Consider the following 25,240-nt stretch of genomic DNA (forward strand, 5'->3'; position numbering starts at 1 on the left):
ATCACTGTCGTCCTCCGACTCTCTGATGTCTTCTTCGCCAACATCGTTACCACTTGCGGACTGTATTACTCCGGCCGTTATCAACCCGGCTACAACTGTTTTTGTAGAAATGGAGTCCCAAGAGTCGGAGACCCATTTGGCCACCTCTCCAAACGTCGCGCGTCTCTTGTGTGCTGTCGTAAATCAGCACAATAAAGGTGTCATGGCAGACGGAAGTGACGCGACGGGAAGCGGCATGAAAATCAAAACTTATCTCCAAGCTGTCATTTTAAAAATTAGCAGCACGTTTACCTCCTTCAAACTGTCTGTAATAATTCATGAGCTGCATTTTGTTTTTGCAACCCAGTTTGATGTTACTTTGAATTTGTTCTGAACTGTAGTTACTGCCCATGGCCTAAAGTGGCGCGTGGTTGTCGCAGGCCATTATCATTCTTTTTGACTAGAAGAAGCTGCAAATTCTTTGGTGCAATGTCCTGAAGCGACATATGGGCTATGAGAAATGTCGTACCGGTGTACTTGGGATTGATTTACACCATAGAGCTGTGTCTCAACGTGCACTGGCCACGCGCGGCCGCCGCGAACCAGATTTATTTCATACATAAGTCGCACCGGTGGATAAGACGCACCAACGAAAATTTCAGAAAAAAAACGCGACTTATACACAGGAAAATACGGTAATGATAATGGGCCGAACATCGGCTACACATTCAACAAATTCGCTTGATAAAGGATTAGTGTTCTCTTCATTGTCGTGAGGAACAAAATGTGCATTTAAGACACACAGCTGTTGTTGTTTTATTGGTTGTGACCCTGCCTTGAAAGCTTAACCGTGGCTAAGTTAACCGTAGTAGGGAATAATCCCACTTACGCGCTTCAGAAAAAGAAATGCACACTTCAACAATGCGGCTCCTGCGGTGCACAGCGGCGTGTGACAACAGTAGCAGGCGTGCACGCCGCGCCCGTGTGTGCGCGTGCATTGGCTTCGTGCTGTGCGCAGCGAGAGGAAGGTGGACATGGCTTCGCGGGTGCAGCGGACGCATGGCGCACTGTCCGGCTTTGCGCGCATTGCGGGAGGGTGCATGGCGGGAGTTTCGAACTGTGAAATATAGTCATTGCCTTGAGCACCATCTCAAATCCGTGTTGCGCCCTGCCGTGAAATTGGCGCAAAATTTTATTTTCGAACGAAATTTGTCCGTTACATCTCGCAGCGGGCAAATTTACCTCGTTAACACGACGTTTTAAATACCTCGATTTGCGATTTGCTCGTCATAGCCATTATTTCGTTACAGCCCATCTCGTTATAACGAGGCTTAACTGTAGTTGTAATGTTCATAAAGTTTTCCTCTTGATGGTAAAAAGCTTACGGACCCATTTTCATTAAAATTATGTGACTGCGCTCGTAGCATGAAGTTAAAGCCCCTAATTTATGCGTGATGACAACAGACTGGGATTATCCGAGATGGCCACGCTTAGTCGTTACCATGGTTAAAGTGCAATCCATGTGACGAAACTGCTACTGAGCTGTAGGCGCGCTGTTTTTTTTCTTGGAGTAACCTACCGTTGTTTTCTATTTTCCTTCTCCTCCCAGATACTGACGGGAGACCTTGACATGCTCAAGAACCTCAGGTCAGCACATTAATCTGTTTTTTTTTTTTTTTCCCTTCTGTTGTGTCATATCTGCAGCTCAATCAGCGGGCAGTCGCAGTCACTGCTGGGCTATGCAATGAAGTCTTGTTCGAGCACCGAACCCAGAGGGGACTGGGAAATAGCTCCTTGCTTATTCTGAGTTCAGTGTAACACGGGCTGGTTGGGCTGGTTTGGTCTAATGGCCAGTTGGAGTAAAGCAAAAGCTCTTTGATGCAAAGTGGTAAGACTCGGAGCACCGTGTGGGGTTGTTTTTTTTTTATTGATTGATTGATTGAATAAACTTTTATTAAGTTTTTTCTCTCGTGTGATGAGGTTTTATTCTTGTTCTGTTAATACTTTAAGGGGTCTTTGATTGCACCTCCTTTTTGCTGCACAAAGTGACACGGTTTCCCGCTTTTGCACAGGAATATTTGTGATACAGTCGAATCCCGCTACAACGAAATTCACGGGACGTGCAAAAAATTTCGTTAAAGCAAAAATTCGTTGAGGCGAAATCTGCCCCAACATACCACGGAAAAGCCAGAAAAATAGCCCCGTATGTTTCCGCATCATTGGCAGCATAATACAATGTTTAGAAAAAGGAGTGACACGCAATAACTTCATGTTTATTCGGATAACAAACATACCAATGGTTATCTGTTCTTTCACTGCACGCAAAGAGCGCGTTACGGAGGGGGTGAAGAAATGCAGGCACAAAACATATTGCTGTACAACAAGGCGTGTCCACCGAGCTGATTACTTGCAGATAGCTGCTAGACAGTGGAAGCCCCCCTCTCGCTTGTGGCAGGAGCAGTGCCGTTACCTTATCCTCTGACCGGGCATGGCAGCTACTGACCTTGGCAGGCAAAGCGCGCGTGCTTGCATTAAACATGACCGCGCGCTCGCCACTAAGATAGGATGACTTGGCTTCAAGACCAAACACGCGAACATGATTTTTGCTCTTGGCTATGAAGAATGGTAGAAGGAAAACGGCAAGGACAGCTGCTCACAACACATACATGACGGCGCCGCGCCAGCAGCGGAGCACATTTGTGCGATTTCAACTGGATACGGATTGGCTGTAGCTCTGGCATGCCGAACCGGCCGGCCGCCTCATGTAAAGACGGCCAGCCACATCGTTATCACCATCAAACAATGGTGTCCGCCTATGACTTTTTTTTTTGTTTTGGGTGGCAGTGTGGGTGCACCGCGCATGTATTCGGTGAAACTAAGCGTCCTGAATGTATAAAAAGTTACAGATAGCTGGCGCTATGCTTATTTTATTTTAAAATAATTGTTCAAAACCAGCCCAAATCATCGAAAATGTCGTTGAAGCGAAAGCAAGCCTGACAAATGGTTCGTTGTGGCGAGGACTTTGTTGCATTGACTTCAATGACTAGCTAACGGGGAATTGGAAATATTTCGTTCAAGCGGAAATTTCGTTGAAGCGGAGTTCGTTGTAGCGGGGTTCGACTGTATTCACATTCTTGTGATCAGTGAAGTCGTGTACCCGTCGTGCTTTTTTTTTTGGAGGCCTACTGGACTAGGATGGCAACCCGCAGCTCATTCTCTTTTCTCCCTCCTTCCCCATCCCCTGTATATCAATGAACATTTTTAATCAATCAGTCAATCAATAGGTATATAAATCGCACGCTTTTGGTGTATCTTTTAGTTTTTATTTTTGCAAGAGGTGCATGAACATTTGAAACTTCGAATATTTCGTGAATAGCGTTTGTTATTCAATTAGATTGCAGTTTTACTGTTCAGAGTCTTCGGCGTTTTCAAATATTCAAAATTTACAAATATTGCAATAAAAGTTGGCTCTGCCACACGACATACAGATTTTCAAGCTTCACCTTATGGGATACCCCTTTGGGTTGGCTTTTTTGCACGATACTGAAGTTGCGTAAAAAAGAAATGAAAAAAAGGAAAGCTTAATGTGTAAGCCTGTTTAGGCTTAACCAAACATTTTCAAACTAGCTCAAAATGCAAAGAGAGAGAGAGCGAGAGAGTGTCATTGCACAGAGAAACATGGGGAGTGGGAGGGAAGCAGCTTAAGAGGTCGGAAAGGTGGAGGATTCTTCGTGGGTACTTTTGCACTGTATAATTGGTGTGTTTAGCGCATTGTTTCTGCGGTGCTTTGCAGGGAGCTGTGCTCGACGTGGTACAACTACCTGGTGGCCAGGGTGACCTACACGTGCCCCGTGGATGAACCCCAAATGCTGGCTGACCTGGCTGAGGTGAGCGGGAACGTCGTTCACTGTTGCGTTTGTAAATTACGAGGCCACATGGGTCTTTGGGATAAAAAAATGCCCAAACAAGCATTTTTTTAGCTATCGCTTTTTTCTTAGTTTGCACAGTTTTTCCTCCAAAAACCTGGTATTCGAACAGTAACAGTACCAGGTACTCATAAAGGCCGTACAGGCCCGATTTCGATGAAAAAAAAAAAAAAAAAGGTTTCTCTGTCTTTTTTTTTTTTTTTTTTTCTCCATGAGTGGTATTGCAGTGATAGGAAATTCTTGAGAGGCACGTCCGAGCATGTAGAGCAGCTAGAAAGATCATTTCTTTTGCAGCGTGAAGGTGAATGTTTAAACAGTCCAATAAGGAAATCAGATTTTGCATTTTGCATTTCAGTTGTTGTTTCATTAGCATTATTGTTAATTGATTACCAGGAGCACTTCAAACCTAGAAGTTAGAATCGATGTAAACTTGTATGTGATTGCAAAACAAACAAAAAAACTGCTTCCCATATTTCAATCTCCACAACTTCTGGTATCTATTCATGACTTGCTAATAATTTCTTGTTAAAATAAGTTTTTTCTCTTGTGCTGAAGAACAATCAAGAAATAATTTTAATTATCTCAGAAAATAAATACCTTACATCAAAACTAATTGGGTATTTGAGATCGGCTAAAAAAACTGAACAATCCCATGAAGTGACATCAAGATTCGTTGGAAAGCAAAAGAAAGTTTCTAAGGCCAGTGTGCTTTTAAGAGGGAGCTGGGTGGGCTGAGTTTATGGGAACTGCCCATTTGACTCCGCTCAGTTTGCTAAAGGAAAGAAAAAAAAATACTTTTTTTGTTTGGAACAGCTTCAAGTTTGAAACATTGAGGAGTAGGACATAAAAGTGAAGCTTCATTAATGTTCTTTTGAAGGTTTTGAATGCAAAGAACGGAAGGTCTGGTCTGTAATAACAAAATTATAGCTGCCAAACAAAGATTTCATTGAAAGTTGTACGTTCTGCACGCATGTGTCTACGTGTTAAAAAATTGTCTCAGATGTGGCGACATTTTTTTTGCAGTTTCACGTAAAAACAAATTATCTACTGAGGCCAAAATCCTAGCTAGACATCTTGCAGCTGTTAAAAATCAAGCTGTTTCTAGCAGCTGTCATACCGCAGGGTCTCTCGGTGGACTGCGCACACTGCGGAAATAAATCTCTTTTGAATGATGAGACACATGGTTGGGATATGTGATGGCACAGCAGGAGCACTACAGTTGTGCAGTCCTCAGAAACTATAATCTGGGTGGATCTGCCACCACTTTGGTCGCCCAATTGTGAGGGCCGTATAGCAGTAAAGGAGCCATGAAGACAAAACACAAGTTTATTTTATTCGAAAGATTTAGTGTTTTTTAGTGCCTCCAGCGCTTGTCCGAATACAAACGATGCTTTATTCACTGAGAAATTAATCAATTTAAGTTAAAATTTTGATTTTCCCGCTAAAACGTGTGTTTTCCTGGTCTGCAATGACATCACAGGAGCCGACCGCTCTGCAGCCTAGGGTGACTTTATTCACGTGTTCGCCGTACAGGGTGGAGACATGACGTATACGTTGGCGCCGCCATTTTGGGTCACTCGCTCGCCGCCAAAGCAAGTCATTGTATCAAAACTGCGCTAAAATGATCACCGCAACGCAGTTTACGGCGAAGTTTGAATCATCTTATCTCTTTCGCATTGCTGGGTCTCGTGGGAAACGAAAAGAACAACGCGTTGAGCACGTTGACCCAATTGCAATGGCACGGGACCATTCAAAGGGTGTCTCCACCCTGTACGGCGGCGCTCGCATCGAGGTACTCTATGGCGGCGTTCGCGCGTTTACGTTACTGAACCTAGATGGCGCCACCATACCGTGGCAAGCCGTATTTAAACCTGGCTTGTTTTTCTTGTGGGAGAAAATAATCGTCTCGTGAAACATAGTGCTCGCTCTACAAATATGGTCACGTGAGACACCGTTGCTTGTGTCAATCGGCCAGTTTCGTCTGAGACAACCCCAAAGCCCCGCAGTGCTGTGCAGCTAAACCAACCATAGTGCGCGCAGTACCAACAGCAGTACGCATCAGTACTTCTATGTTTACTGTGCTTTCGTAACTTCCACTGTTTGTCCCACCATTCTTATTTCTTTAAAAAGAATATGCCCTAAATTTCAGCACAAATAGTTCATTCTGCAAGCTTGTTAGCTCAGCCTAATTTGCGTTTGCTTTTGCCGGCCTCCGCCAACCGCAGAGCAGGCTGGTATGACATCATAGGTTCTGTTGCGGGAAATGAGCGAGTGGGTCGCATGGCCATTTCCTTTTTTCCTAATTATATAGCTTATTTGAGCGAAGTTTACGTTACAATTGGTGTCAGTATGATCCTAACGAGGCCGTCTTTTGAATGAATCAAACTTGTGTTTTCTCTCCATGGCTCTTTTAAAAAACATCCGAAAGACATTGCGTTTCTTCCATTGCAATGGTAATGGGAAACATTTCTTTAGAACTGCTCTTAATCCTCATTTCACACGTATGATGTAGCCATAAAAAGGTTGTGTTTGCAATTTAACATCGCATTTGCGTCAAGAGATGGCCAACCCTCTCTATACCAAACAGGACTGCCTGGCAGCATATGGAGGTGTGGAGTCCACGGGAGGCATGGACAACATACTGCTCAGTGCCTTCCGATACGACCTGTCGCAAGTAATTCGGGAAGCCAGGTGAGCTGGCGGCTTGCTTGCCCTGTGTTCTTGCTGGCGCTGACAACACACCGATTGGGTTTCCGGGCCACTGCAGGAACACACTGCAGGAACACAGACTGCTTTTTTGATGTAGGGGGGAGGACTCTACGTAATGGTACTGGCAACTGTTGTATGTTTGAAAAGATGCTTTCTTCGATTTAGAACTGGCTGTTGCTTCCTACTGTTCACTTGGCAAGCCTATAAAAAAAGCAACCTAAATTCAGGGCCAATGCAGGGAACAACGTGACATTCAAGAACTCTGATGTCACAGCGTTTTTGGGCTTCTAAGGAGCTTGCAATGAAGGGCTCTGTACATAGTGTAAAAGCTGTTTCAATAGAACCCCGCTTATACGTTTTAACGGCAGATCTGTTTAAGCTTTCAGTTCACCCATTGAGCGTCACCAGAAAACTCAGCCCAGCTGAGCGCATGAGAGTGTGTGCCTACGGCTGGGTAAGAAGGTGTTAGAGCTGTGCGCCTCTGGCGCCTATGGCTTTAACAGCCTCTCCGCGACGACACTGCATGCTCTCGTGGAGTGTCGCGTCCGAGAGGGTGTTAAAGAAGTGTGTTGCATTTTCAAAACAAGTGCAGATCTATGGTGAGAAGGTGGTGGAGGTGGTACCTCTCCCCCCCCCCTCTTCCTCCTCAAGAGGCCAGTCTGGCTCTACCTTGGTTTCCCCCTCTGGTACAAGTCCACACGTCCCCCTGTGAACAGTTACTGTAAAGGAACCTTCAGGAAGGAGCTGAGCATAAGAGGAGTGCGTGTCCTTCCCTCCACAGTGCTACCCCCTTCCGTGTCAAGCAAAACCGCATCAAATTGCAGCCATAAAATCAGGAAACAGCACGTGTCCATGGCTTTTAAAAAGCAAAACCTGTTGATAGTCTCAGGGGTTGGTTGGCCAACAGCCCTGCATTGTTGGCATGTGCGGGAATAAACGCTTGCACCCTGCATACGCATACCGTGCAGCCTGTTCCTGGACAACTGGTGGTTCTCTGCCCACCTGGCCGACCTGCTCTTCCACGCTGGACAGATGGAGGCCTCCCACCCTGAGTGAGTAGCTATCGGGGGTGGGGATATGTCCGAGCACGTCCCCCCTCGTACCCTCGCATAAGTGAACATCGGTGCTCTCGTTTTGTAAATTATGCCTCGGTGGAAGGCCACTGAAAGGACCTGAAAGAACGACCAGCACTCTGACTTGTTGGCAAAAACAGCGCAAAGAAATGGCACGGAAGACGAGAAAGAGACAAACACGGGCTCTTTCTCATCTTCCGTGCCATTTCTTTGCGCTGTTTTTGCCATCAGTTTGAACCAACTAGCCCGTCTTCACACTCTGACTTGTTGTTCTTGAGAGCAGCTTCAAAATTAGTATCTGACAGGTGTGGTGCTGCTCATCTGTCTTAAAAATTTGATGGAGGCATTTATGGTACACCTGATATCCCTAAAATAGTTACCTAATAGTTCTTTATTGCAAACTGTTGCAAGGCCTCTTATGTAGCAGAGGCTGTAGTAGTGTTGAAAGGCAGCAGTAAGGCATTTTGGCGCATTTCATTGTTTGTGCAGGATATGATATTTCTTGCCCTTTCTGTTTCTTGCCATCAAAATTGGTCCGATGGAAGCCCATTCATCCATTCATTCATTCATCCATCCATCCATCCATCCGTCCGTCCATCCGTCCATCCAATCAATCAATCTATCTATCTATCTATCTACCTGCCTGCCTGCCTGCCTGCCTGCCTGCCTGCCTGCCTGCCTGCCTGCCTGCCTGCCTGCCTGCCTGCCTGCCTGCCTGCCTGCCTGCCTGCCTGCCTGCCTGCCTGCCTGCCTGCCTGCCTGCCTGCCTGCCTGCCTGCCTGCCTGCCTGCCTGCCTGCCTGCCTGCCTGCCTGCCTGCCTGCCTGCCTGCCTGCCTGCCTGCCTGCCTGCCTGCCTGCCTGCCTGCCTGCCTGCCTGCCTGCCTGCCTGCCTGCCTGCCTGCCTGCCTGCCTGCCTGCCTGCCTGCCTGCCTGCCTGCCTGCCTGCCTGCCTGCCTGCCTGCCTGCCTGCCTGCCTGCCTGCCTGCCTGCCTGCCTGCCTGCCTGCCTGCCTGCCTGCCTGCCTGCCTGCCTGCCTGCCTGCCTGCCTGCCTGCCTGCCTGCCTGCCTGCCTGCCTGCCTGCCTGCCTGCCTGCCTGCCTGCCTGCCTGCCTGCCTGCCTGCCTGCCTGCCTGCCTGCCTGCCTGCCTGCCTGCCTGCCTGCCTGCCTGCCTGCCTGCCTGCCTGCCTGCCTGCCTGCCTGCCTGCCTGCCTGCCTGCCTGCCTGCCTGCCTGCCTGCCTGCCTGCCTGCCTGCCTGCCTGCCTGCCTGCCTGCCTGCCTGCCTGCCTGCCTGCCTGCCTGCCTGCCTGCCTGCCTGCCTGCCTGCCTGCCTGCCTGCCTGCCTGCCTGCCTGCCTGCCTGCCTGCCTGCCTGCCTGCCTGCCTGCCTGCCTGCCTGCCTGCCTGCCTGCCTGCCTGCCTGCCTGCCTGCCTGCCTGCCTGCCTGCCTGCCTGCCTGCCTGCCTGCCTGCCTGCCTGCCTGCCTGCCTGCCTGCCTGCCTGCCTGCCTGCCTGCCTGCCTGCCTGCCTGCCTGCCTGCCTGCCTGCCTGCCTGCCTGCCTGCCTGCCTGCCTGCCTGCCTGCCTGCCTGCCTGCCTGCCTGCCTGCCTGCCTGCCTGCCTGCCTGCCTGCCTGCCTGCCTGCCTGCCTGCCTGCCTGCCTGCCTGCCTGCCTGCCTGCCTGCCTGCCTGCCTGCCTGCCTGCCTGCCTGCCTGCCTGCCTGCCTGCCTGCCTGCCTGCCTGCCTGCCTGCCTGCCTGCCTGCCTGCCTGCCTGCCTGCCTGCCTGCCTGCCTGCCTGCCTGCCTGCCTGCCTGCCTGCCTGCCTGCCTGCCTGCCTGCCTGCCTGCCTGCCTGCCTGCCTGCCTGCCTGCCTGCCTGCCTGCCTGCCTGCCTGCCTGCCTGCCTGCCTGCCTGCCTGCCTGCCTGCCTGCCTGCCTGCCTGCCTGCCTGCCTGCCTGCCTGCCTGCCTGCCTGCCTGCCTGCCTGCCTGCCTGCCTGCCTGCCTGCCTGCCTGCCTGCCTGCCTGCCTGCCTGCCTGCCTGCCTGCCTGCCTGCCTGCCTGCCTGCCTGCCTGCCTGCCTGCCTGCCTGCCTGCCTGCCTGCCTGCCTGCCTGCCTGCCTGCCTGCCTGCCTGCCTGCCTGCCTGCCTGCCTGCCTGCCTGCCTGCCTGCCTGCCTGCCTGCCTGCCTGCCTGCCTGCCTGCCTGCCTGCCTGCCTGCCTGCCTGCCTGCCTGCCTGCCTGCCTGCCTGCCTGCCTGCCTGCCTGCCTGCCTGCCTGCCTGCCTGCCTGCCTGCCTGCCTGCCTGCCTGCCTGCCTGCCTGCCTGCCTGCCTGCCTGCCTGCCTGCCTGCCTGCCTGCCTGCCTGCCTGCCTGCCTGCCTGCCTGCCTGCCTGCCTGCCTGCCTGCCTGCCTGCCTGCCTGCCTGCCTGCCTGCCTGCCTGCCTGCCTGCCTGCCTGCCTGCCTGCCTGCCTGCCTGCCTGCCTGCCTGCCTGCCTGCCTGCCTGCCTGCCTGCCTGCCTGCCTGCCTGCCTGCCTGCCTGCCTGCCTGCCTGCCTGCCTGCCTGCCTGCCTGCCTGCCTGCCTGCCTGCCTGCCTGCCTGCCTGCCTGCCTGCCTGCCTGCCTGCCTGCCTGCCTGCCTGCCTGCCTGCCTGCCTGCCTGCCTGCCTGCCTGCCTGCCTGCCTGCCTGCCTGCCTGCCTGCCTGCCTGCCTGCCTGCCTGCCTGCCTGCCTGCCTGCCTGCCTGCCTGCCTGCCTGCCTGCCTGCCTGCCTGCCTGCCTGCCTGCCTGCCTGCCTGCCTGCCTGCCTGCCTGCCTGCCTGCCTGCCTGCCTGCCTGCCTGCCTGCCTGCCTGCCTGCCTGCCTGCCTGCCTGCCTGCCTGCCTGCCTGCCTGCCTGCCTGCCTGCCTGCCTGCCTGCCTGCCTGCCTGCCTGCCTGCCTGCCTGCCTGCCTGCCTGCCTGCCTGCCTGCCTGCCTGCCTGCCTGCCTGCCTGCCTGCCTGCCTGCCTGCCTGCCTGCCTGCCTGCCTGCCTGCCTGCCTGCCTGCCTGCCTGCCTGCCTGCCTGCCTGCCTGCCTGCCTGCCTGCCTGCCTGCCTGCCTGCCTGCCTGCCTGCCTGCCTGCCTGCCTGCCTGCCTGCCTGCCTGCCTGCCTGCCTGCCTGCCTGCCTGCCTGCCTGCCTGCCTGCCTGCCTGCCTGCCTGCCTGCCTGCCTGCCTGCCTGCCTGCCTGCCTGCCTGCCTGCCTGCCTGCCTGCCTGCCTGCCTGCCTGCCTGCCTGCCTGCCTGCCTGCCTGCCTGCCTGCCTGCCTGCCTGCCTGCCTGCCTGCCTGCCTGCCTGCCTGCCTGCCTGCCTGCCTGCCTGCCTGCCTGCCTGCCTGCCTGCCTGCCTGCCTGCCTGCCTGCCTGCCTGCCTGCCTGCCTGCCTGCCTGCCTGCCTGCCTGCCTGCCTGCCTGCCTGCCTGCCTGCCTGCCTGCCTGCCTGCCTGCCTGCCTGCCTGCCTGCCTGCCTGCCTGCCTGCCTGCCTGCCTGCCTGCCTGCCTGCCTGCCTGCCTGCCTGCCTGCCTGCCTGCCTGCCTGCCTGCCTGCCTGCCTGCCTGCCTGCCTGCCTGCCTGCCTGCCTGCCTGCCTGCCTGCCTGCCTGCCTGCCTGCCTGCCTGCCTGCCTGCCTGCCTGCCTGCCTGCCTGCCTGCCTGCCTGCCTGCCTGCCTGCCTGCCTGCCTGCCTGCCTGCCTGCCTGCCTGCCTGCCTGCCTGCCTGCCTGCCTGCCTGCCTGCCTGCCTGCCTGCCTGCCTGCCTGCCTGCCTGCCTGCCTGCCTGCCTGCCTGCCTGCCTGCCTGCCTGCCTGCCTGCCTGCCTGCCTGCCTGCCTGCCTGCCTGCCTGCCTGCCTGCCTGCCTGCCTGCCTGCCTGCCTGCCTGCCTGCCTGCCTGCCTGCCTGCCTGCCTGCCTGCCTGCCTGCCTGCCTGCCTGCCTGCCTGCCTGCCTGCCTGCCTGCCTGCCTGCCTGCCTGCCTGCCTGCCTGCCTGCCTGCCTGCCTGCCTGCCTGCCTGCCTGCCTGCCTGCCTGCCTGCCTGCCTGCCTGCCTGCCTGCCTGCCTGCCTGCCTGCCTGCCTGCCTGCCTGCCTGCCTGCCTGCCTGCCTGCCTGCCTGCCTGCCTGCCTGCCTGCCTGCCTGCCTGCCTGCCTGCCTGCCTGCCTGCCTGCCTGCCTGCCTGCCTGCCTGCCTGCCTGCCTGCCTGCCTGCCTGCCTGCCTGCCTGCCTGCCTGCCTGCCTGCCTGCCTGCCTGCCTGCCTGCCTGCCTGCCTGCCTGCCTGCCTGCCTGCCTGCCTGCCTGCCTGCCTGCCTGCCTGCCTGCCTGCCTGCCTGCCTGCCTGCCTGCCTGCCTGCCTGCCTGCCTGCCTGCCTGCCTGCCTGCCTGCCTGCCTGCCTGCCTGCCTGCCTGCCTGCCTGCCTGCCTGCCTGCCTGCCTGCCTGCCTGCCTGCCTGCCTGCCTGCCTGCCTGCCTGCCTGCCTGCCTGCCTGCCTGCCTGCCTGCCTGCCTGCCTGCCTGCCTGCCTGCCTGCCTGCCTGCCTGCCTGCCTGCCTGCCTGCCTGCCTGCCTGCCTGCCTGCCTGCCTGCCTGCCTGCCTGCCTGCCTGCCTGCCTGCCTGCCTGCCTGCCTGCCTGCCTGCCTGCCTGCCTGCCTGCCTGCCTGCCTGCCTGCCTGCCTGCCTGCCTGCCTGCCTGCCTGCCTGCCTGCCTGCCTGCCTGCCTGCCTGCCTGCCTGCCTGCCTGCCTGCCTGCCTGCCTGCCTGCCTGCCTGCCTGCCTGCCTGCCTGCCTGCCTGCCTGCCTGCCTGCCTGCCTGCCTGCCTGCCTGCCTGCCTGCCTGCCTGCCTGCCTGCCTGCCTGCCTGCCTGCCTGCCTGCCTGCCTGCCTGCCTGCCTGCCTGCCTGCCTGCCTGCCTGCCTGCCTGCCTGCCTGCCTGCCTGCCTGCCTGCCTGCCTGCCTGCCTGCCTGCCTGCCTGCCTGCCTGCCTGCCTGCCTGCCTGCCTGCCTGCCTGCCTGCCTGCCTGCCTGCCTGCCTGCCTGCCTGCCTGCCTGCCTGCCTGCCTGCCTGCCTGCCTGCCTGCCTGCCTGCCTGCCTGCCTGCCTGCCTGCCTGCCTGCCTGCCTGCCTGCCTGCCTGCCTGCCTGCCTGCCTGCCTGCCTGCCTGCCTGCCTGCCTGCCTGCCTGCCTGCCTGCCTGCCTGCCTGCCTGCCTGCCTGCCTGCCTGCCTGCCTGCCTGCCTGCCTGCCTGCCTGCCTGCCTGCCTGCCTGCCTGCCTGCCTGCCTGCCTGCCTGCCTGCCTGCCTGCCTGCCTGCCTGCCTGCCTGCCTGCCTGCCTGCCTGCCTGCCTGCCTGCCTGCCTGCCTGCCTGCCTGCCTGCCTGCCTGCCTGCCTGCCTGCCTGCCTGCCTGCCTGCCTGCCTGCCTGCCTGCCTGCCTGCCTGCCTGCCTGCCTGCCTGCCTGCCTGCCTGCCTGCCTGCCTGCCTGCCTGCCTGCCTGCCTGCCTGCCTGCCTGCCTGCCTGCCTGCCTGCCTGCCTGCCTGCCTGCCTGCCTGCCTGCCTGCCTGCCTGCCTGCCTGCCTGCCTGCCTGCCTGCCTGCCTGCCTGCCTGCCTGCCTGCCTGCCTGCCTGCCTGCCTGCCTGCCTGCCTGCCTGCCTGCCTGCCTGCCTGCCTGCCTGCCTGCCTGCCTGCCTGCCTGCCTGCCTGCCTGCCTGCCTGCCTGCCTGCCTGCCTGCCTGCCTGCCTGCCTGCCTGCCTGCCTGCCTGCCTGCCTGCCTGCCTGCCTGCCTGCCTGCCTGCCTGCCTGCCTGCCTGCCTGCCTGCCTGCCTGCCTGCCTGCCTGCCTGCCTGCCTGCCTGCCTGCCTGCCTGCCTGCCTGCCTGCCTGCCTGCCTGCCTGCCTGCCTGCCTGCCTGCCTGCCTGCCTGCCTGCCTGCCTGCCTGCCTGCCTGCCTGCCTGCCTGCCTGCCTGCCTGCCTGCCTGCCTGCCTGCCTGCCTGCCTGCCTGCCTGCCTGCCTGCCTGCCTGCCTGCCTGCCTGCCTGCCTGCCTGCCTGCCTGCCTGCCTGCCTGCCTGCCTGCCTGCCTGCCTGCCTGCCTGCCTGCCTGCCTGCCTGCCTGCCTGCCTGCCTGCCTGCCTGCCTGCCTGCCTGCCTGCCTGCCTGCCTGCCTGCCTGCCTGCCTGCCTGCCTGCCTGCCTGCCTGCCTGCCTGCCTGCCTGCCTGCCTGCCTGCCTGCCTGCCTGCCTGCCTGCCTGCCTGCCTGCCTGCCTGCCTGCCTGCCTGCCTGCCTGCCTGCCTGCCCAATGAAGAATTACCTTCAAGGCCCAAGGGCATTAAAGAGGGGAGTGTGTACATTGACGAGATGGACTATAGCGAGCAAATCGTTAAAACCTTGTTTTAATGGTTGCGGGATATAAGGAGCAAATTTCATTCAAAAATAAAATTTTGAGACAATTTCATGGATTTGGCACTGTGCACAAGGCGACAGCTGTATTTTTAGCAGTTCAAAACTCCCGCCATGCACACTCCCGCAACACGCGCAAAGCTGGACGGAGCGCACGCAGAGCCAGACGCCACTGCACCTGCAAAGCCATTCCCGCCTTCCTCTCGCTGTGCACGGCACGCAGCCAATGCACGCGGCACACACGGTCGCGGCGCGCTTGCCTGCAGCTGTTGTGACTAGCCGACGCGCACCGTGGGAGCTGTGTTGTTGGGGTTGCGTGCGTGTTTCATTTTTTTTTCTTTCTTTCTTCTTCTTCTTCTTTTTACTGCTTCAGACTTATCTTTTTAGCGCACTGCGTGCGTAATTCGAGCAGCCTGAATGTGCTAGGCGGGAGGCGAAGGACACTAGACGTGAAGGCGGCTGTTATAAAAGCTGTCACATCGGGCCCGAAGTTGAGCGAGCCGTTGTTCGCATCAGAAAGATGCATCAATGTCCAGTTACGGACTTCTTTGCTTTTAAGCCTGTTTGAAATTCGAGTTATGTATTCTGAACTGCAATAAAGTAGCTGCGCAAAAGTTCCTTTTTATCTCTGGAGTGCGGTTACTTTGTTGTGTACCGCCATGCGGCGCGATGCAATTTTGCCCGCTATTTGTTTTGGGCAAGTACAGTGCCCAATGTTTGCATAAATGCCCGCTATGGCTATATCGAAACATTGCTTATAATGAGCAAATTGCGGCACCCCTTCAATTTCGTTATAACGAGGGTTAACCCTTTGAGGGTCGAATTTTTTTGCCAAATGCGACCCCCCAGGGTCGATTTTTGTTAGTGCTGATTTAAATTCTTCGAATGAATCTATTTCGAGAAAAAATTATCGTAATTTTTTTAGGGTGACTGTAAAGTGAGAAAAAAATCGTTTGTGTTGTTACATACATGTGGTTTATTCATGAGTAACACAAGAAAAATTCTAAGTAAAAACGAGAGAGTAACAAGCCGGCACATTTTGAGTGAATCGAAATCAGATAGACATCACTTTCGTGGGCGCAAAAAAGCGGGACGCGCCCGGAGGATGATACCAAAACTAGCTGCTGTGCGCGCGTGGCCGGATGTGCGAGCTATAGACGGCGCACCGCTCCTTTAAAATACAAAAGAAAAGGGAGAAAAGAGCCTCATCAGTTTCACAGGCGCCCTTGGTCTGCAGCAGGCGCAAGAAGCGAGAGGTGCCCGGGCGCCTGGTGGGCGATACCCAGTGCGCCCCCTCGTTACCGGATGCGCAAACGATAGCCGGCGCGTTGCTGAAGTAAATCATAAAAATAAAAAGAAGAGCCATCGGCGCAAGAAAATAATTTGACGTATTTCCGCAGTGTGGCAGCACATGCCAAGCAAGAGAAGTTGGCGAAAAAAGGCGCGCTTTTTGATCATACGAGCGATGACGTACATATACGTTATTGACCATTTTGAAAATGTTTGCAGAGGACGTATATGTACGTGCGGGACCCTCAGAGGGTTAACTGTGCATACCGGTAGAACAATACAGCAACAGAGAAAGTGCAATCAAGTAATGTCGCCTGATAGAGGGCGTGACCTGAAGGCTACTTACTAGTAAAAATAGTGACAGCAACTATAAATAAAACAGCATCATGTTTATAGACAATGTCATGAGGAAGACGGTTCGAACGTAGAGAAGCATTTGGCACAAATGAGCCCTTAGAACACTCAGTAAGCAGATGGAATCCCTACTTTGTGACGATGATCACAGCGAGGGGAAATGTAAGTTAGTGGGGTCATTTGTGGAGCCATGGTTGTAACTCTGATGTTGTTTTGAGCTCTTTCACTTGCCACTGTCGGGGAATATGCGATGCCGAGGGAACAGTGAGCCCTCCCTTTTCTTCTGCACAAGGAGCTCGGGTGACTGTGTGCCAGCAACGCCATGTTGTTTTCCCCTTGTTTCAAGATTTTGCAGTCCGAGTCAGGCATTCATCAAGTAGTGAAGCGAAGGTTGTTTTACAACATAGCCACAACAGTGTCCCTCAAACGGGCAGTGTTGGAGTCGATGCAAAACACACCCTGTGGCACTCCTACCGTGTTCGCCACTTCTACTGGCCACCCAAGCAGTTGTGTGCCCAGCTGGCCAACACCCTCCCCCCTCCCTCCGTGTGCAGGTATGCGGGCGAGCTGAGGGAGCACCTGATCCTGGAGTATGCGTCGTCCCTGATGACGCACCACAGGTGGGCATGGACGCTGCCTTGTCCAAGGCTGCCAGTTAACAGCTAATACCACTTCACTCTTCTGAGAGAACTCTGGTCGTGCTTTGGCAGATGGGCAGCCTCACTGGGCTGCATAGGTTGTGTGCACATGCATTGCCCTGTGGAAACAAGCATGAAAGGAGGCTGTTGTGCAGGGGTTCTCAACCGTGCATATCTTAGGGACGGCTTGTGGACTTGGCAGAGGAGTGGATGGGATATTTCTTTCTCTTCGTAGCACAGGCCAACTCCTGCCGGTGCTGCGAAGGTGGGGGACTGCTGAAGTTTTGAGGGGCCTCCTCCTAGTCTGCAAGGCAGAATGAGGGAAATGTGGGCAGGTCGGTGGTGTAGGCAGACATGTGGTGACTGATGTTACTTGAGGACTTCTTCAAATGCAAAAAGCATGCAACAAGATGTTATAAGCACCCTCTTGTCTTTGTCTTCACCACTTCTTTGGTCCTGAATGCCTATCAACGCATTAAGCTTTGGGGTGTGCTCTTCAAATAAGAGCACGAAAAGAAAATGCTGCAGGAACTGCACCTTAGTTCTTCCAGTTTTTTTAGGACTTTTATAGTTAGAGATTTGAACAACTTAGAAGCTTAATAAAACCTGTATACCGTATTTTCCAGTCTATAAGTCGCACCTTTGTGTACGTTGCACTCCCCTCAAAATGACAGTTTTTTTCGAAAAAAAACGTATATAAATCGCACCGGTGTATAAGTCGCACCGGTATACAAGATGCACTCGTTAATTAGGTAAACTGATAGTGAATCACATCTTTAGAAAGTGCGGCAAAAGTACATGGTTGCGGCAGCCGCCGCCTATCGACACATCTCCCGGTAAGAATGGCTAGACACGTGCATATACCGTCCAAAGTCTAGACAGAGCTTCTCAAAAATGGTTTATTGATACACACAGATGGCATGTACCTACAGACGGCGTTTAGGCAAAACCATCGAAGTCTTCCTCTGAATTGCTAACAAATAAACAATTCAGCAACTTCAAGTGGGTGTTCCGCCGGCGCATCGCTGTCGTCCTCCGACTCACTGATGTCTTCTTCGCCAACATCGTCACCACTTGCGGACCGTATTACTCCGGCCGTTATCAACCCGGCTACAACTGTTTTTGTAGAAATGGAGTCCCAAGAGTCGGAGACCCATTTGGCCACCTCTCCGAACATCGCGCGTCTCTTGTGTGCTGTCGTAAATCTGCTCAACAAAGGTGTCATGGCAGACGGAAGTGACGTGAACGGAAGCGGCCCGAAAATCGAAACTTATCAGCAAGTTGTCATTTTAAAAATTAGCAGCATGTTTACCTTCTTCAGAGTAACTCTCTGTAATAATTTATAAGCTGCATTTTGTTTTTGCAACCCAGTTTGATGTTACCCTGAATTTATTCTGAACTGTAGTTACTGCGCGTAGCCGAAAGTGGCGCGCGGTTGTCGCAGGCCATTATCATTGTTTTTGTCTAGAAAAAGCTGCAAATTCCTTGGTTTAAGGGGGCAGTTGGGTCTTTGGGGCCGAAAAACGGTCAAAAAAAGCGTTTTCTCAAAAATGGAATTTTTGGCCTCCACGGCCATTTTTCTAACAGTCTGTAAATTTCCTCATCAAACGGCATCATATTTTGTTGTTATTATATTATAATAGCATTTTAAAGTGCACTCTACAGCTCAGTTAGCGCAGAATTCGATGGTGAAACGGCACTTCTCTTGCAATGCAAAGCTAGCATTTCATCCTCAGATATCTTGGCACCCAGAGCAGGTACAACTTTAATTCTTTTTGCTTCTGATACCAAAATGTGTGGAGAATACAATATAGGAAACAAATTTTTTAAATGGAGGCTTTGGAAAATTATTATTGTGTTCAATTGGCACCACCTGCGAGCCATTTCTGGCAGAGTGCGGGAGAAGCGAAGTTCCCTGTGTTGTAAAACAACCAAAAATAGTTAAATCAAAAAAGTTCTTCCTATGTTGTATTCTTTAGTCATTTGTCTGCCTAGCCACGTGGTAATTGCCATTCTGAATGGAGTGGTTATTTTGTAACTGTGTCCCAAAATAATGGCAATTAATCATTAATTAACTCAAAATATAATCAGCTTGCAAAAAATCTAATAGGAGATTTGAAATCAGCACAAAAAACTCTATAACGCAGTGAAGTTTCATTAAAATTGGTTGGTAAATAAAAAATATAGCTCTAAGACCAGTCTGCCCCCTTAACGTCTGGAGCGACTTATGAGCTACGAGAAACGCCGTAGCGGTGGGCTTCGGATTCATTCAGACCATAGAGCTGTGTCTCAACGTGCGCTGGCCACGTGCGGCTGCCGCGAAAAGGATTTATTCCATACATAAGCTGCACCGGTGGATAAGACGCATCAACGAAAATTTCAGAAAAAAGCCGTGACTTACACACCAGAAAATACGGTATACCATTTGGTATGTGAGTGATGGAAATAAAAAGAACCAGACCGTTAAACATGGTTCTACCATAACATCTGCTAATGAGAGAGTCAAATTTTTTTTCTTATCAATTAACAGGTCATTTACATACACATCCACCACTTGACCTTTTTAGTAGAATGTCCCTGTTACCCTGTAGCTAATTCGTGGCGGCAACATGGTAGGGTTACCTGGATATTACTGAAGTCAGGTCTGCACCCTTACTGCGTCTTTGCTCGATGACCGCTCTCTTGACAAATGTCGCTTTTGCAGGCTCGGCAAACAAGTGTGTGAGCAATGGTTGCCCGTGGGTGCGAATATAGTGTCCTGTCTTCTCGCATTGCAGCCTCTGGGAAGTGGGAGTTGGCTACCTCGACCACTGCCCTCAACGTGGAAGGTGGGTGCCGTTTTGAGCAGCAATATAAAAAATAGCCTTACGATATATGTAGTGTTGAAAGGTACTGATAAGGCTGTGCAAAGATAATGATGCACCTCTTGCTTTGACAAAGCTGGAGTTGTTGCAGTGGGTGTTCAGCTCAAGAGTGCTCACTCTTCACCCTCGAAAGCTGCCCACTTCATAAGCTCTAAAGTGGAAGAGCGTGCAAAAAGCAGTTACCATTGCTTGAGACACCCGTAGCCTTGAAGATTTCCAAATGTATTTCTGGGAATGGGGGGGGGGGGGACATGGCTCTTAAAACTATTTCTTTTAATTTCTCAGTCTTGCCAGCCTCGCTGCTTTTTTCCCACTGATTTCAAATATTCCGCTACTTTTTCAGTTGGTCAATTACTTCCCATGGTAATTAGAGATAATTAGTCATTTTTTGGAGGGACAATGGTGCTAGTCATAAAACCGGTGCTATTGATAAACCGGTGCTAGTGAAAACCGGTGCTAGTCATAAAACAGTGCTAGTCATAAAACCGTGATCTTAACATTTTACAGTACTATCAACCCTGGTGAGTGCAATAAGAGAATCGTTTTTTTTTTTTTTTTTGATGCACTGCTTGGAACTAATTTTGCAGCTCATTAAAATTTGGTGTTTGAAATGGGCATTCAAGATGGTTCCTTGCCACTGGTGCCACCCAAGTTCAATGAGCTGCAAAATTAGTTCTAAGTGGTGCATCAAAAAACCGAGTCTCGTATTGCACTCACCACGGCTCATTGTACTATTGGAAAATATAAAGATTACAGTGCTATGACTACCACTGTTTTGTCCATTGTTCCTCCAAAAGTGACTAATTATCTCTAATTACCTTGGGAAGTAGTTGACCAACTGAAAAAAATAGTGTAATATTTGAAATCAGTGCGTTGAAAAAGCAGCAAGACTGCCAAGTTTTAGGGTTTAAAAGGAGCTGTTTTAAGAGCAGTGTCCCCTTAAAGTCCTGTTTCAGCCCTAGATAATGATCTGGACTTGCTGCCCATTTCAGTTGCCCTCTTACATCAGCGTTACAAGCAGCTTGCCAGAGCAGAATAACTTTTCGAGGAAGCTCTTGCTTTTCTATGCATGAGCGTGTGCTCTTGAAGACTTGCGTTGCAATGTATGAGGCCTGTCAGTCGAGGACACATGCCATTGAAAAAGGAACATGCCGGTGTTGCAGTCCTAGCACGGAGTTGTGTGTAGCCACAGAGGTGTGTTGAACGATGTTTTGTAAAAGTGGCTACTCAGCTCTCGACCATTTCAGGCTCTCGACAAAAATCGGCAAATCAATCAATCAATCAATCAGTCAATCAATCAGTCAGTTTAAATATGAATATGCCAGTGTGCCAAGCCATTATTGTGTACTGGTGGCAGTCAAGTAGCGTTGCTACTGTCGAAAGTCATTCTGTCAGAGTGTGCAGCCTCTCAGTTGAGGTCGTAGAGAGAACGAATGCCATGCGAGCGAGAAAACGCGTTGCTGTGCAACACCCAGGACAGTCGGAGTGTGGCACTGCAGGCGTTTGCTACCCTGTATGGCCAAACAGCATTGAGCACTACCACTTGCATTCACCTTAGTGAAACAACTTCAACCTTGCTCAGAAGCAGATGTGCCCTATCCTCGAAGATTGGTGTCGTGGGTGTATGAAGCTCAGGGATAAAGTTGGCACGGCGCCAAGAAATGAAGGCCGCGGTGCAGCTGTCTTTGCAGAATAATGTGTAGATGATTGGGCTGTCTTAAAGTAGGCTAAAGGATAGCATAAACAGACCAATAGCATGATACACAATAAGAGAATATCTAGGTAAACAATGCCTGTAGAGATGTGAGAAAGTATGCACATGGAAGAAGGGGTTCACTTTATTGAATGAAATTTTTTTTTAATGCACTGTGAACTCTTCTTTTGGGGTCTTTTTTATCACTTGGCATTTAAAATGGGCCCGTGTTGACAGTGCCTTGCGTGTGATGATGCTTTTCCTTGTGGTTTTTCATGGCGTAACGGAGACCACTGTGTGCCATCCATATCTCACCTTTGCTCTCACCCGTCAGGGAATACCTGGAAGCGTTCATGGAGCGCATCCCCTTGAAGACCCAGGCCCAAGCCATGAGGGTGGTGGAAATCTTGGAGCAGAGGGAGATGCCAGTGGGTGAGACATGCTTTTAATGCATAGCATTCTTTGCTGAGTAGCCCCACAGCCAGGACCGTGTAACGCCCTGCATTTTCGCAAAAAATGCAGGTATCGCGGAAGTTCCATTTGTTATAATAGCGTAAATGGAGACAATTGGTTGAATGCAATTTTGAAGAACTAAAAATATATAAAAAAACATTAAAAAATTACGGGAAATGGCGAACCGTGTAAAGGCAAAAAACAGCTCAAAGAAACGGCACGGACGACGGGAAAGAGACAAACACAGGCTCTAGGGTGCTCTGGGGTGCTTCACAAACACGAGCCCGTCTTCACACTCTAGAACCATGTAACTCCCTGCATTTCCAAAATAATGCCGATTTCGCGAAAGTTCTACCTGTAATCATTATAACAGTGTAAATAGAGATAATTGGTTGAGCAAAATTTTGAAAAACTAAAAAACAAAAAAATGTACAAAAATTGAAGAAAATGCCATACTGTTTGACGTCCTGCATTTCCACAATAATGCAGACTTTGCAGAAGTTCCACCTGTTATCATTATATTACCCTAAATGGAGATAATTTGTTGTACGAAATTTCGAAGAACTATAAGTTGAGAAATATATTTAAAAAAACCGTATAACCGCAAACCGTACAACACCCGGCGTTTTCACAATAAGGCAGATTTTGTGGAAGTTGCACTTGTAATTGTTACATTAGCGTATGTGGAGATAATTGGTCGGACAGGCCTTAAAAAAAAAAGGCATAAGAATCCTACGCATTAGTAGACATTTCCCTCTATTTCTGCAGAATTTTTTCTCAATGAAGGGGGCTTCCTGTGTGTCACGTTGATTGCTTTTAAGATAAGTGGTGTTTCATGTTCTTCTCGTTCGTTTTTGGGCTCCCAGTTTATCATTAGCTTCCAGCAGGGTATGCGAAAACCTTGTTCGCTGGAAGGCCTAGAAAAATGGAGCAAGTGCTGCATCATTATCATACGAAGATTCTGAAAGCCTGCCACTGCTGGTGTTTCAGATGGGAACCTCAAACTGGCTCGCTTGAGTAATAAGTGAGGGCATGCAATTGCTTGAAAGGTTGAAATGTCGAAGCTAATAAAACTATTTTTATTCGTCTTCGAATCATGGGGCTTAATTAGAAAATTCCAATATTTTCAAAGCGGTTCAGTGAACTTGTGTTATGCCTTGTCGAAAGCAGAAACTTCCCATCAGAAGCGCATGCTACGAACACACGGTGCAGTCAGATAAAACAAGATAGGCACTACTTTTAGCATAGTTTGCGCGCCTGCTATCTCCAGAAGATCTTCAAAAGCTTTAAAAATATAGGGCAACTATTACTCAGCACATACAAGGGTCCATAAGTGTGTACCTTCCTGGAAGTAGTATCTTACAAGTGGTACCTGATGATCCCTAATGTAATTCACGTACCAGCTCAAATGGTACCAGTTCGAATGGTGCCTGACAGTCCCTCAATGCAATTCACGTTTGCTTGCTTCTGTTAACACTGCTGGTAACGAACGTGATGTGGTAACTTCTTTTTGTGCCATTATTTTGTGCCATTATTTTGTGCCACTGACCTGTATGCATCAATTGGCGACAAGTCTACTTGACATCGGCTGTATTGTTCCAGGAATTTCTGAAACGCACTTCCCTCTCAGTCTCTGCCAGGTGGGGCCACATTGCACACCACGTTCCCAGGGCAGGCCGTGCAGCTGTCAGATTTAACGTTTTCGCCAGCATCAGCAGCACTCTTAGAAAGGAAAAGTCACTCGGACAGTCTCCATTGAGAAGTGGCTTTCTACAGTTCCCTGCTTTGTTTTAGAGTGATGTTGGGGTTGGGAAAACAGGTCTCCACGGTCTGTTTTCGTTAATTTTGTGTCACGTCAACCAGCTTTTTGGTGACTCTGTAGTCCTGGTTGGCCGTCGACTGCAGTAGCCGATTCTCTGCGACCACAACTGTGCAGTGCCGCTCAAAGGCCCTTTTTTTTTTTTTTTAAAGTGTAGAGCCCTTTAGGGGCTTGCCTTGTCATCGTAGCTCGCTCGCTGGACCCAAGTAGAGCCACACGGTGTTCCGTCGTTGCGGTGTAACCCAGAGGCTTCGAAAGCCAAGCGGTTTATATAGTCATAAGAGTGTTCGAAACTCACGAACCGCTGGCGCTTGTCATATATCTCCCCGTTGTTTAACGCAAACTATAGGTACATTTGAGGCAAAATATACGTAATTACCCGCCAGTGCTCACGTTCATTTAGTCAGGAACGCTTGTTACATCGGTTTTTACGATAGTAAGCGAAAAAAAAGTGGCAGTGCAATGCTGGCACGTGCGGGAGGAAAAGTGAGCGCAAAAAGAACGGAACTCTCGCTGACTTAGTGTCAGGCAGGGGGGTGCGCGAGCACTGCAAAGGCGGGAAATTTGAATTGCATTGGGTGGTAGCAGTGAGCGGGATAACGGCGCTACAGGCCATTATGGTGAATCACTGCTCTGCACTTCCAACAGCTTTCACATTGAGTGGAATCGGTTTAATTCTCTCTCTCTCCTCTCTCTCTCTCTCTCTCTCTCTCTCTCTCTCTCTCTCTCTCTCTCTCTCTCTCTCTCTCTCTCTCTCTCTCTCTCTCTCTCTCTCTCTCTCTCTCTCTCTCTCTCTCTCTCTCTCTCTCTCTCTCTCTCTCTCTCTCCCCTCCCTCCCTCCCCTCCCGTGCAGCCAGGGACATCTGCCAGACGCTCGCAGTCCGAATGGCCAAGAAGGGACAACTGGGCATTGCACTGACCTGGGCAATGCGCTGCAAGGTGAGGGGCACGCCTTTTCGCTCCGTCCCTCTCTGGCTGTCGTGTGTAGAGCTTGCAGTAAAAAGTGCAATGAAAGAAAAGGTGATGTTGGGAAGAGAGGTGACAGATGTGACAGCCAGTGATGGGACGAGGCAGACATCTAGGCTCAGGAAGATGAGCGTAGGATGATCTCTATCTATGGGTGGGATGAGCGGTGAAGAGATACGGGATAATTTATGTTTGATTGAGGAGAGGCGAGGGTGGAAGTGCTGCACCATTTGTGCGGCGCTGTGCCAATCCTCTTTTTCCTGTGCCATCCTGCTTTACAAGGTGCACTATTGCACTGAGACGGTTCTTAAGCAGTGTCGTAGAATGCCAGGCAACTCAGAGGTGGTTTTCAATGAGACTCAGTCGTTGCACTTTCATTCATGACCTGGCACACTGGGGCAGGCTCCCTGAAGGACTAACGCTCGGAGTCATCCATGTGAAAATTTTGCCTTAAGTTGAAAGGTAGCTTCACCGCACTGCATGCTGAGTGGTCACCCGTCACCATTGCAATCTTTGCGCTTAGTGTCAAAAGCAAAAAATAAAACACTTTTACAGTTCAGTCGGACCCTAATCACTTTGTTATCATGAGTATGCTTGCTCTTCTAAAGGTTAGATGCCACCCTGCAGTGTCCAACAGAATGAGATAAAAGGCACAGCTCTGGCACAACATAGAAAGATGGTTGGGGGGTGGAGGGGGCTTTTGTTAAGCTAGCATCTATCTCCAAGTTATCAGGTTTGTAGATGTAACTTGCCTACAGCACTGTTTTCATTCTTTTTTTTTTCTGTTTAAGCCTGCTGTTTACATTAAAAAAAAACGTTTATAAACACTGGTACATTCGTTATCTGTGTACGCGGTATTTTGTACGTAAATAGAAGCATACATTACATTTTTTTTGTGGAGTTTGTGCTCAAGGCAGACCTGACTGGACAAATGTGACGGCCATCCTAATGACATTTCCAGTTACCCTCTCACCCATCTAGGCTACAAAGCTCCCTCAGTCAGTAATAAAGTTTTATTCATTCATTACTTGGTCAATAGTGCAAA

At 51.8% G+C, this 25,240-nt stretch overlaps 1 protein-coding gene across 1 annotated transcript in view; it reads left to right on the forward strand.

Moving 5' to 3' along the window:
* Nup75 (nuclear pore complex protein Nup75) overlaps positions 1-25,240 on the forward strand; it is a 56,146-nt gene that overhangs the window by 21,945 nt on the left and 8,961 nt on the right. The window contains exons 11-18 of the mRNA XM_077701059.1: positions 1,589-1,626; positions 3,773-3,866; positions 6,493-6,596; positions 7,583-7,666; positions 16,317-16,382; positions 19,178-19,228; positions 21,292-21,389; positions 24,083-24,168. Coding sequence (XP_077557185.1) covers positions 1,589-1,626; positions 3,773-3,866; positions 6,493-6,596; positions 7,583-7,666; positions 16,317-16,382; positions 19,178-19,228; positions 21,292-21,389; positions 24,083-24,168 — 621 coding nt within the window. The remainder of the gene's footprint in view (positions 1-1,588; positions 1,627-3,772; positions 3,867-6,492; positions 6,597-7,582; positions 7,667-16,316; positions 16,383-19,177; positions 19,229-21,291; positions 21,390-24,082; positions 24,169-25,240) is intronic.

Source organism: Haemaphysalis longicornis, unplaced genomic scaffold (genome assembly GCF_048455015.1).
Source record: "Haemaphysalis longicornis isolate Haplotype H1 unplaced genomic scaffold, Haemaphysalis longicornis Haplotype H1 scaffold_20, whole genome shotgun sequence".
Lineage (NCBI taxonomy): Eukaryota > Metazoa > Arthropoda > Arachnida > Ixodida > Ixodidae > Haemaphysalis > Haemaphysalis longicornis.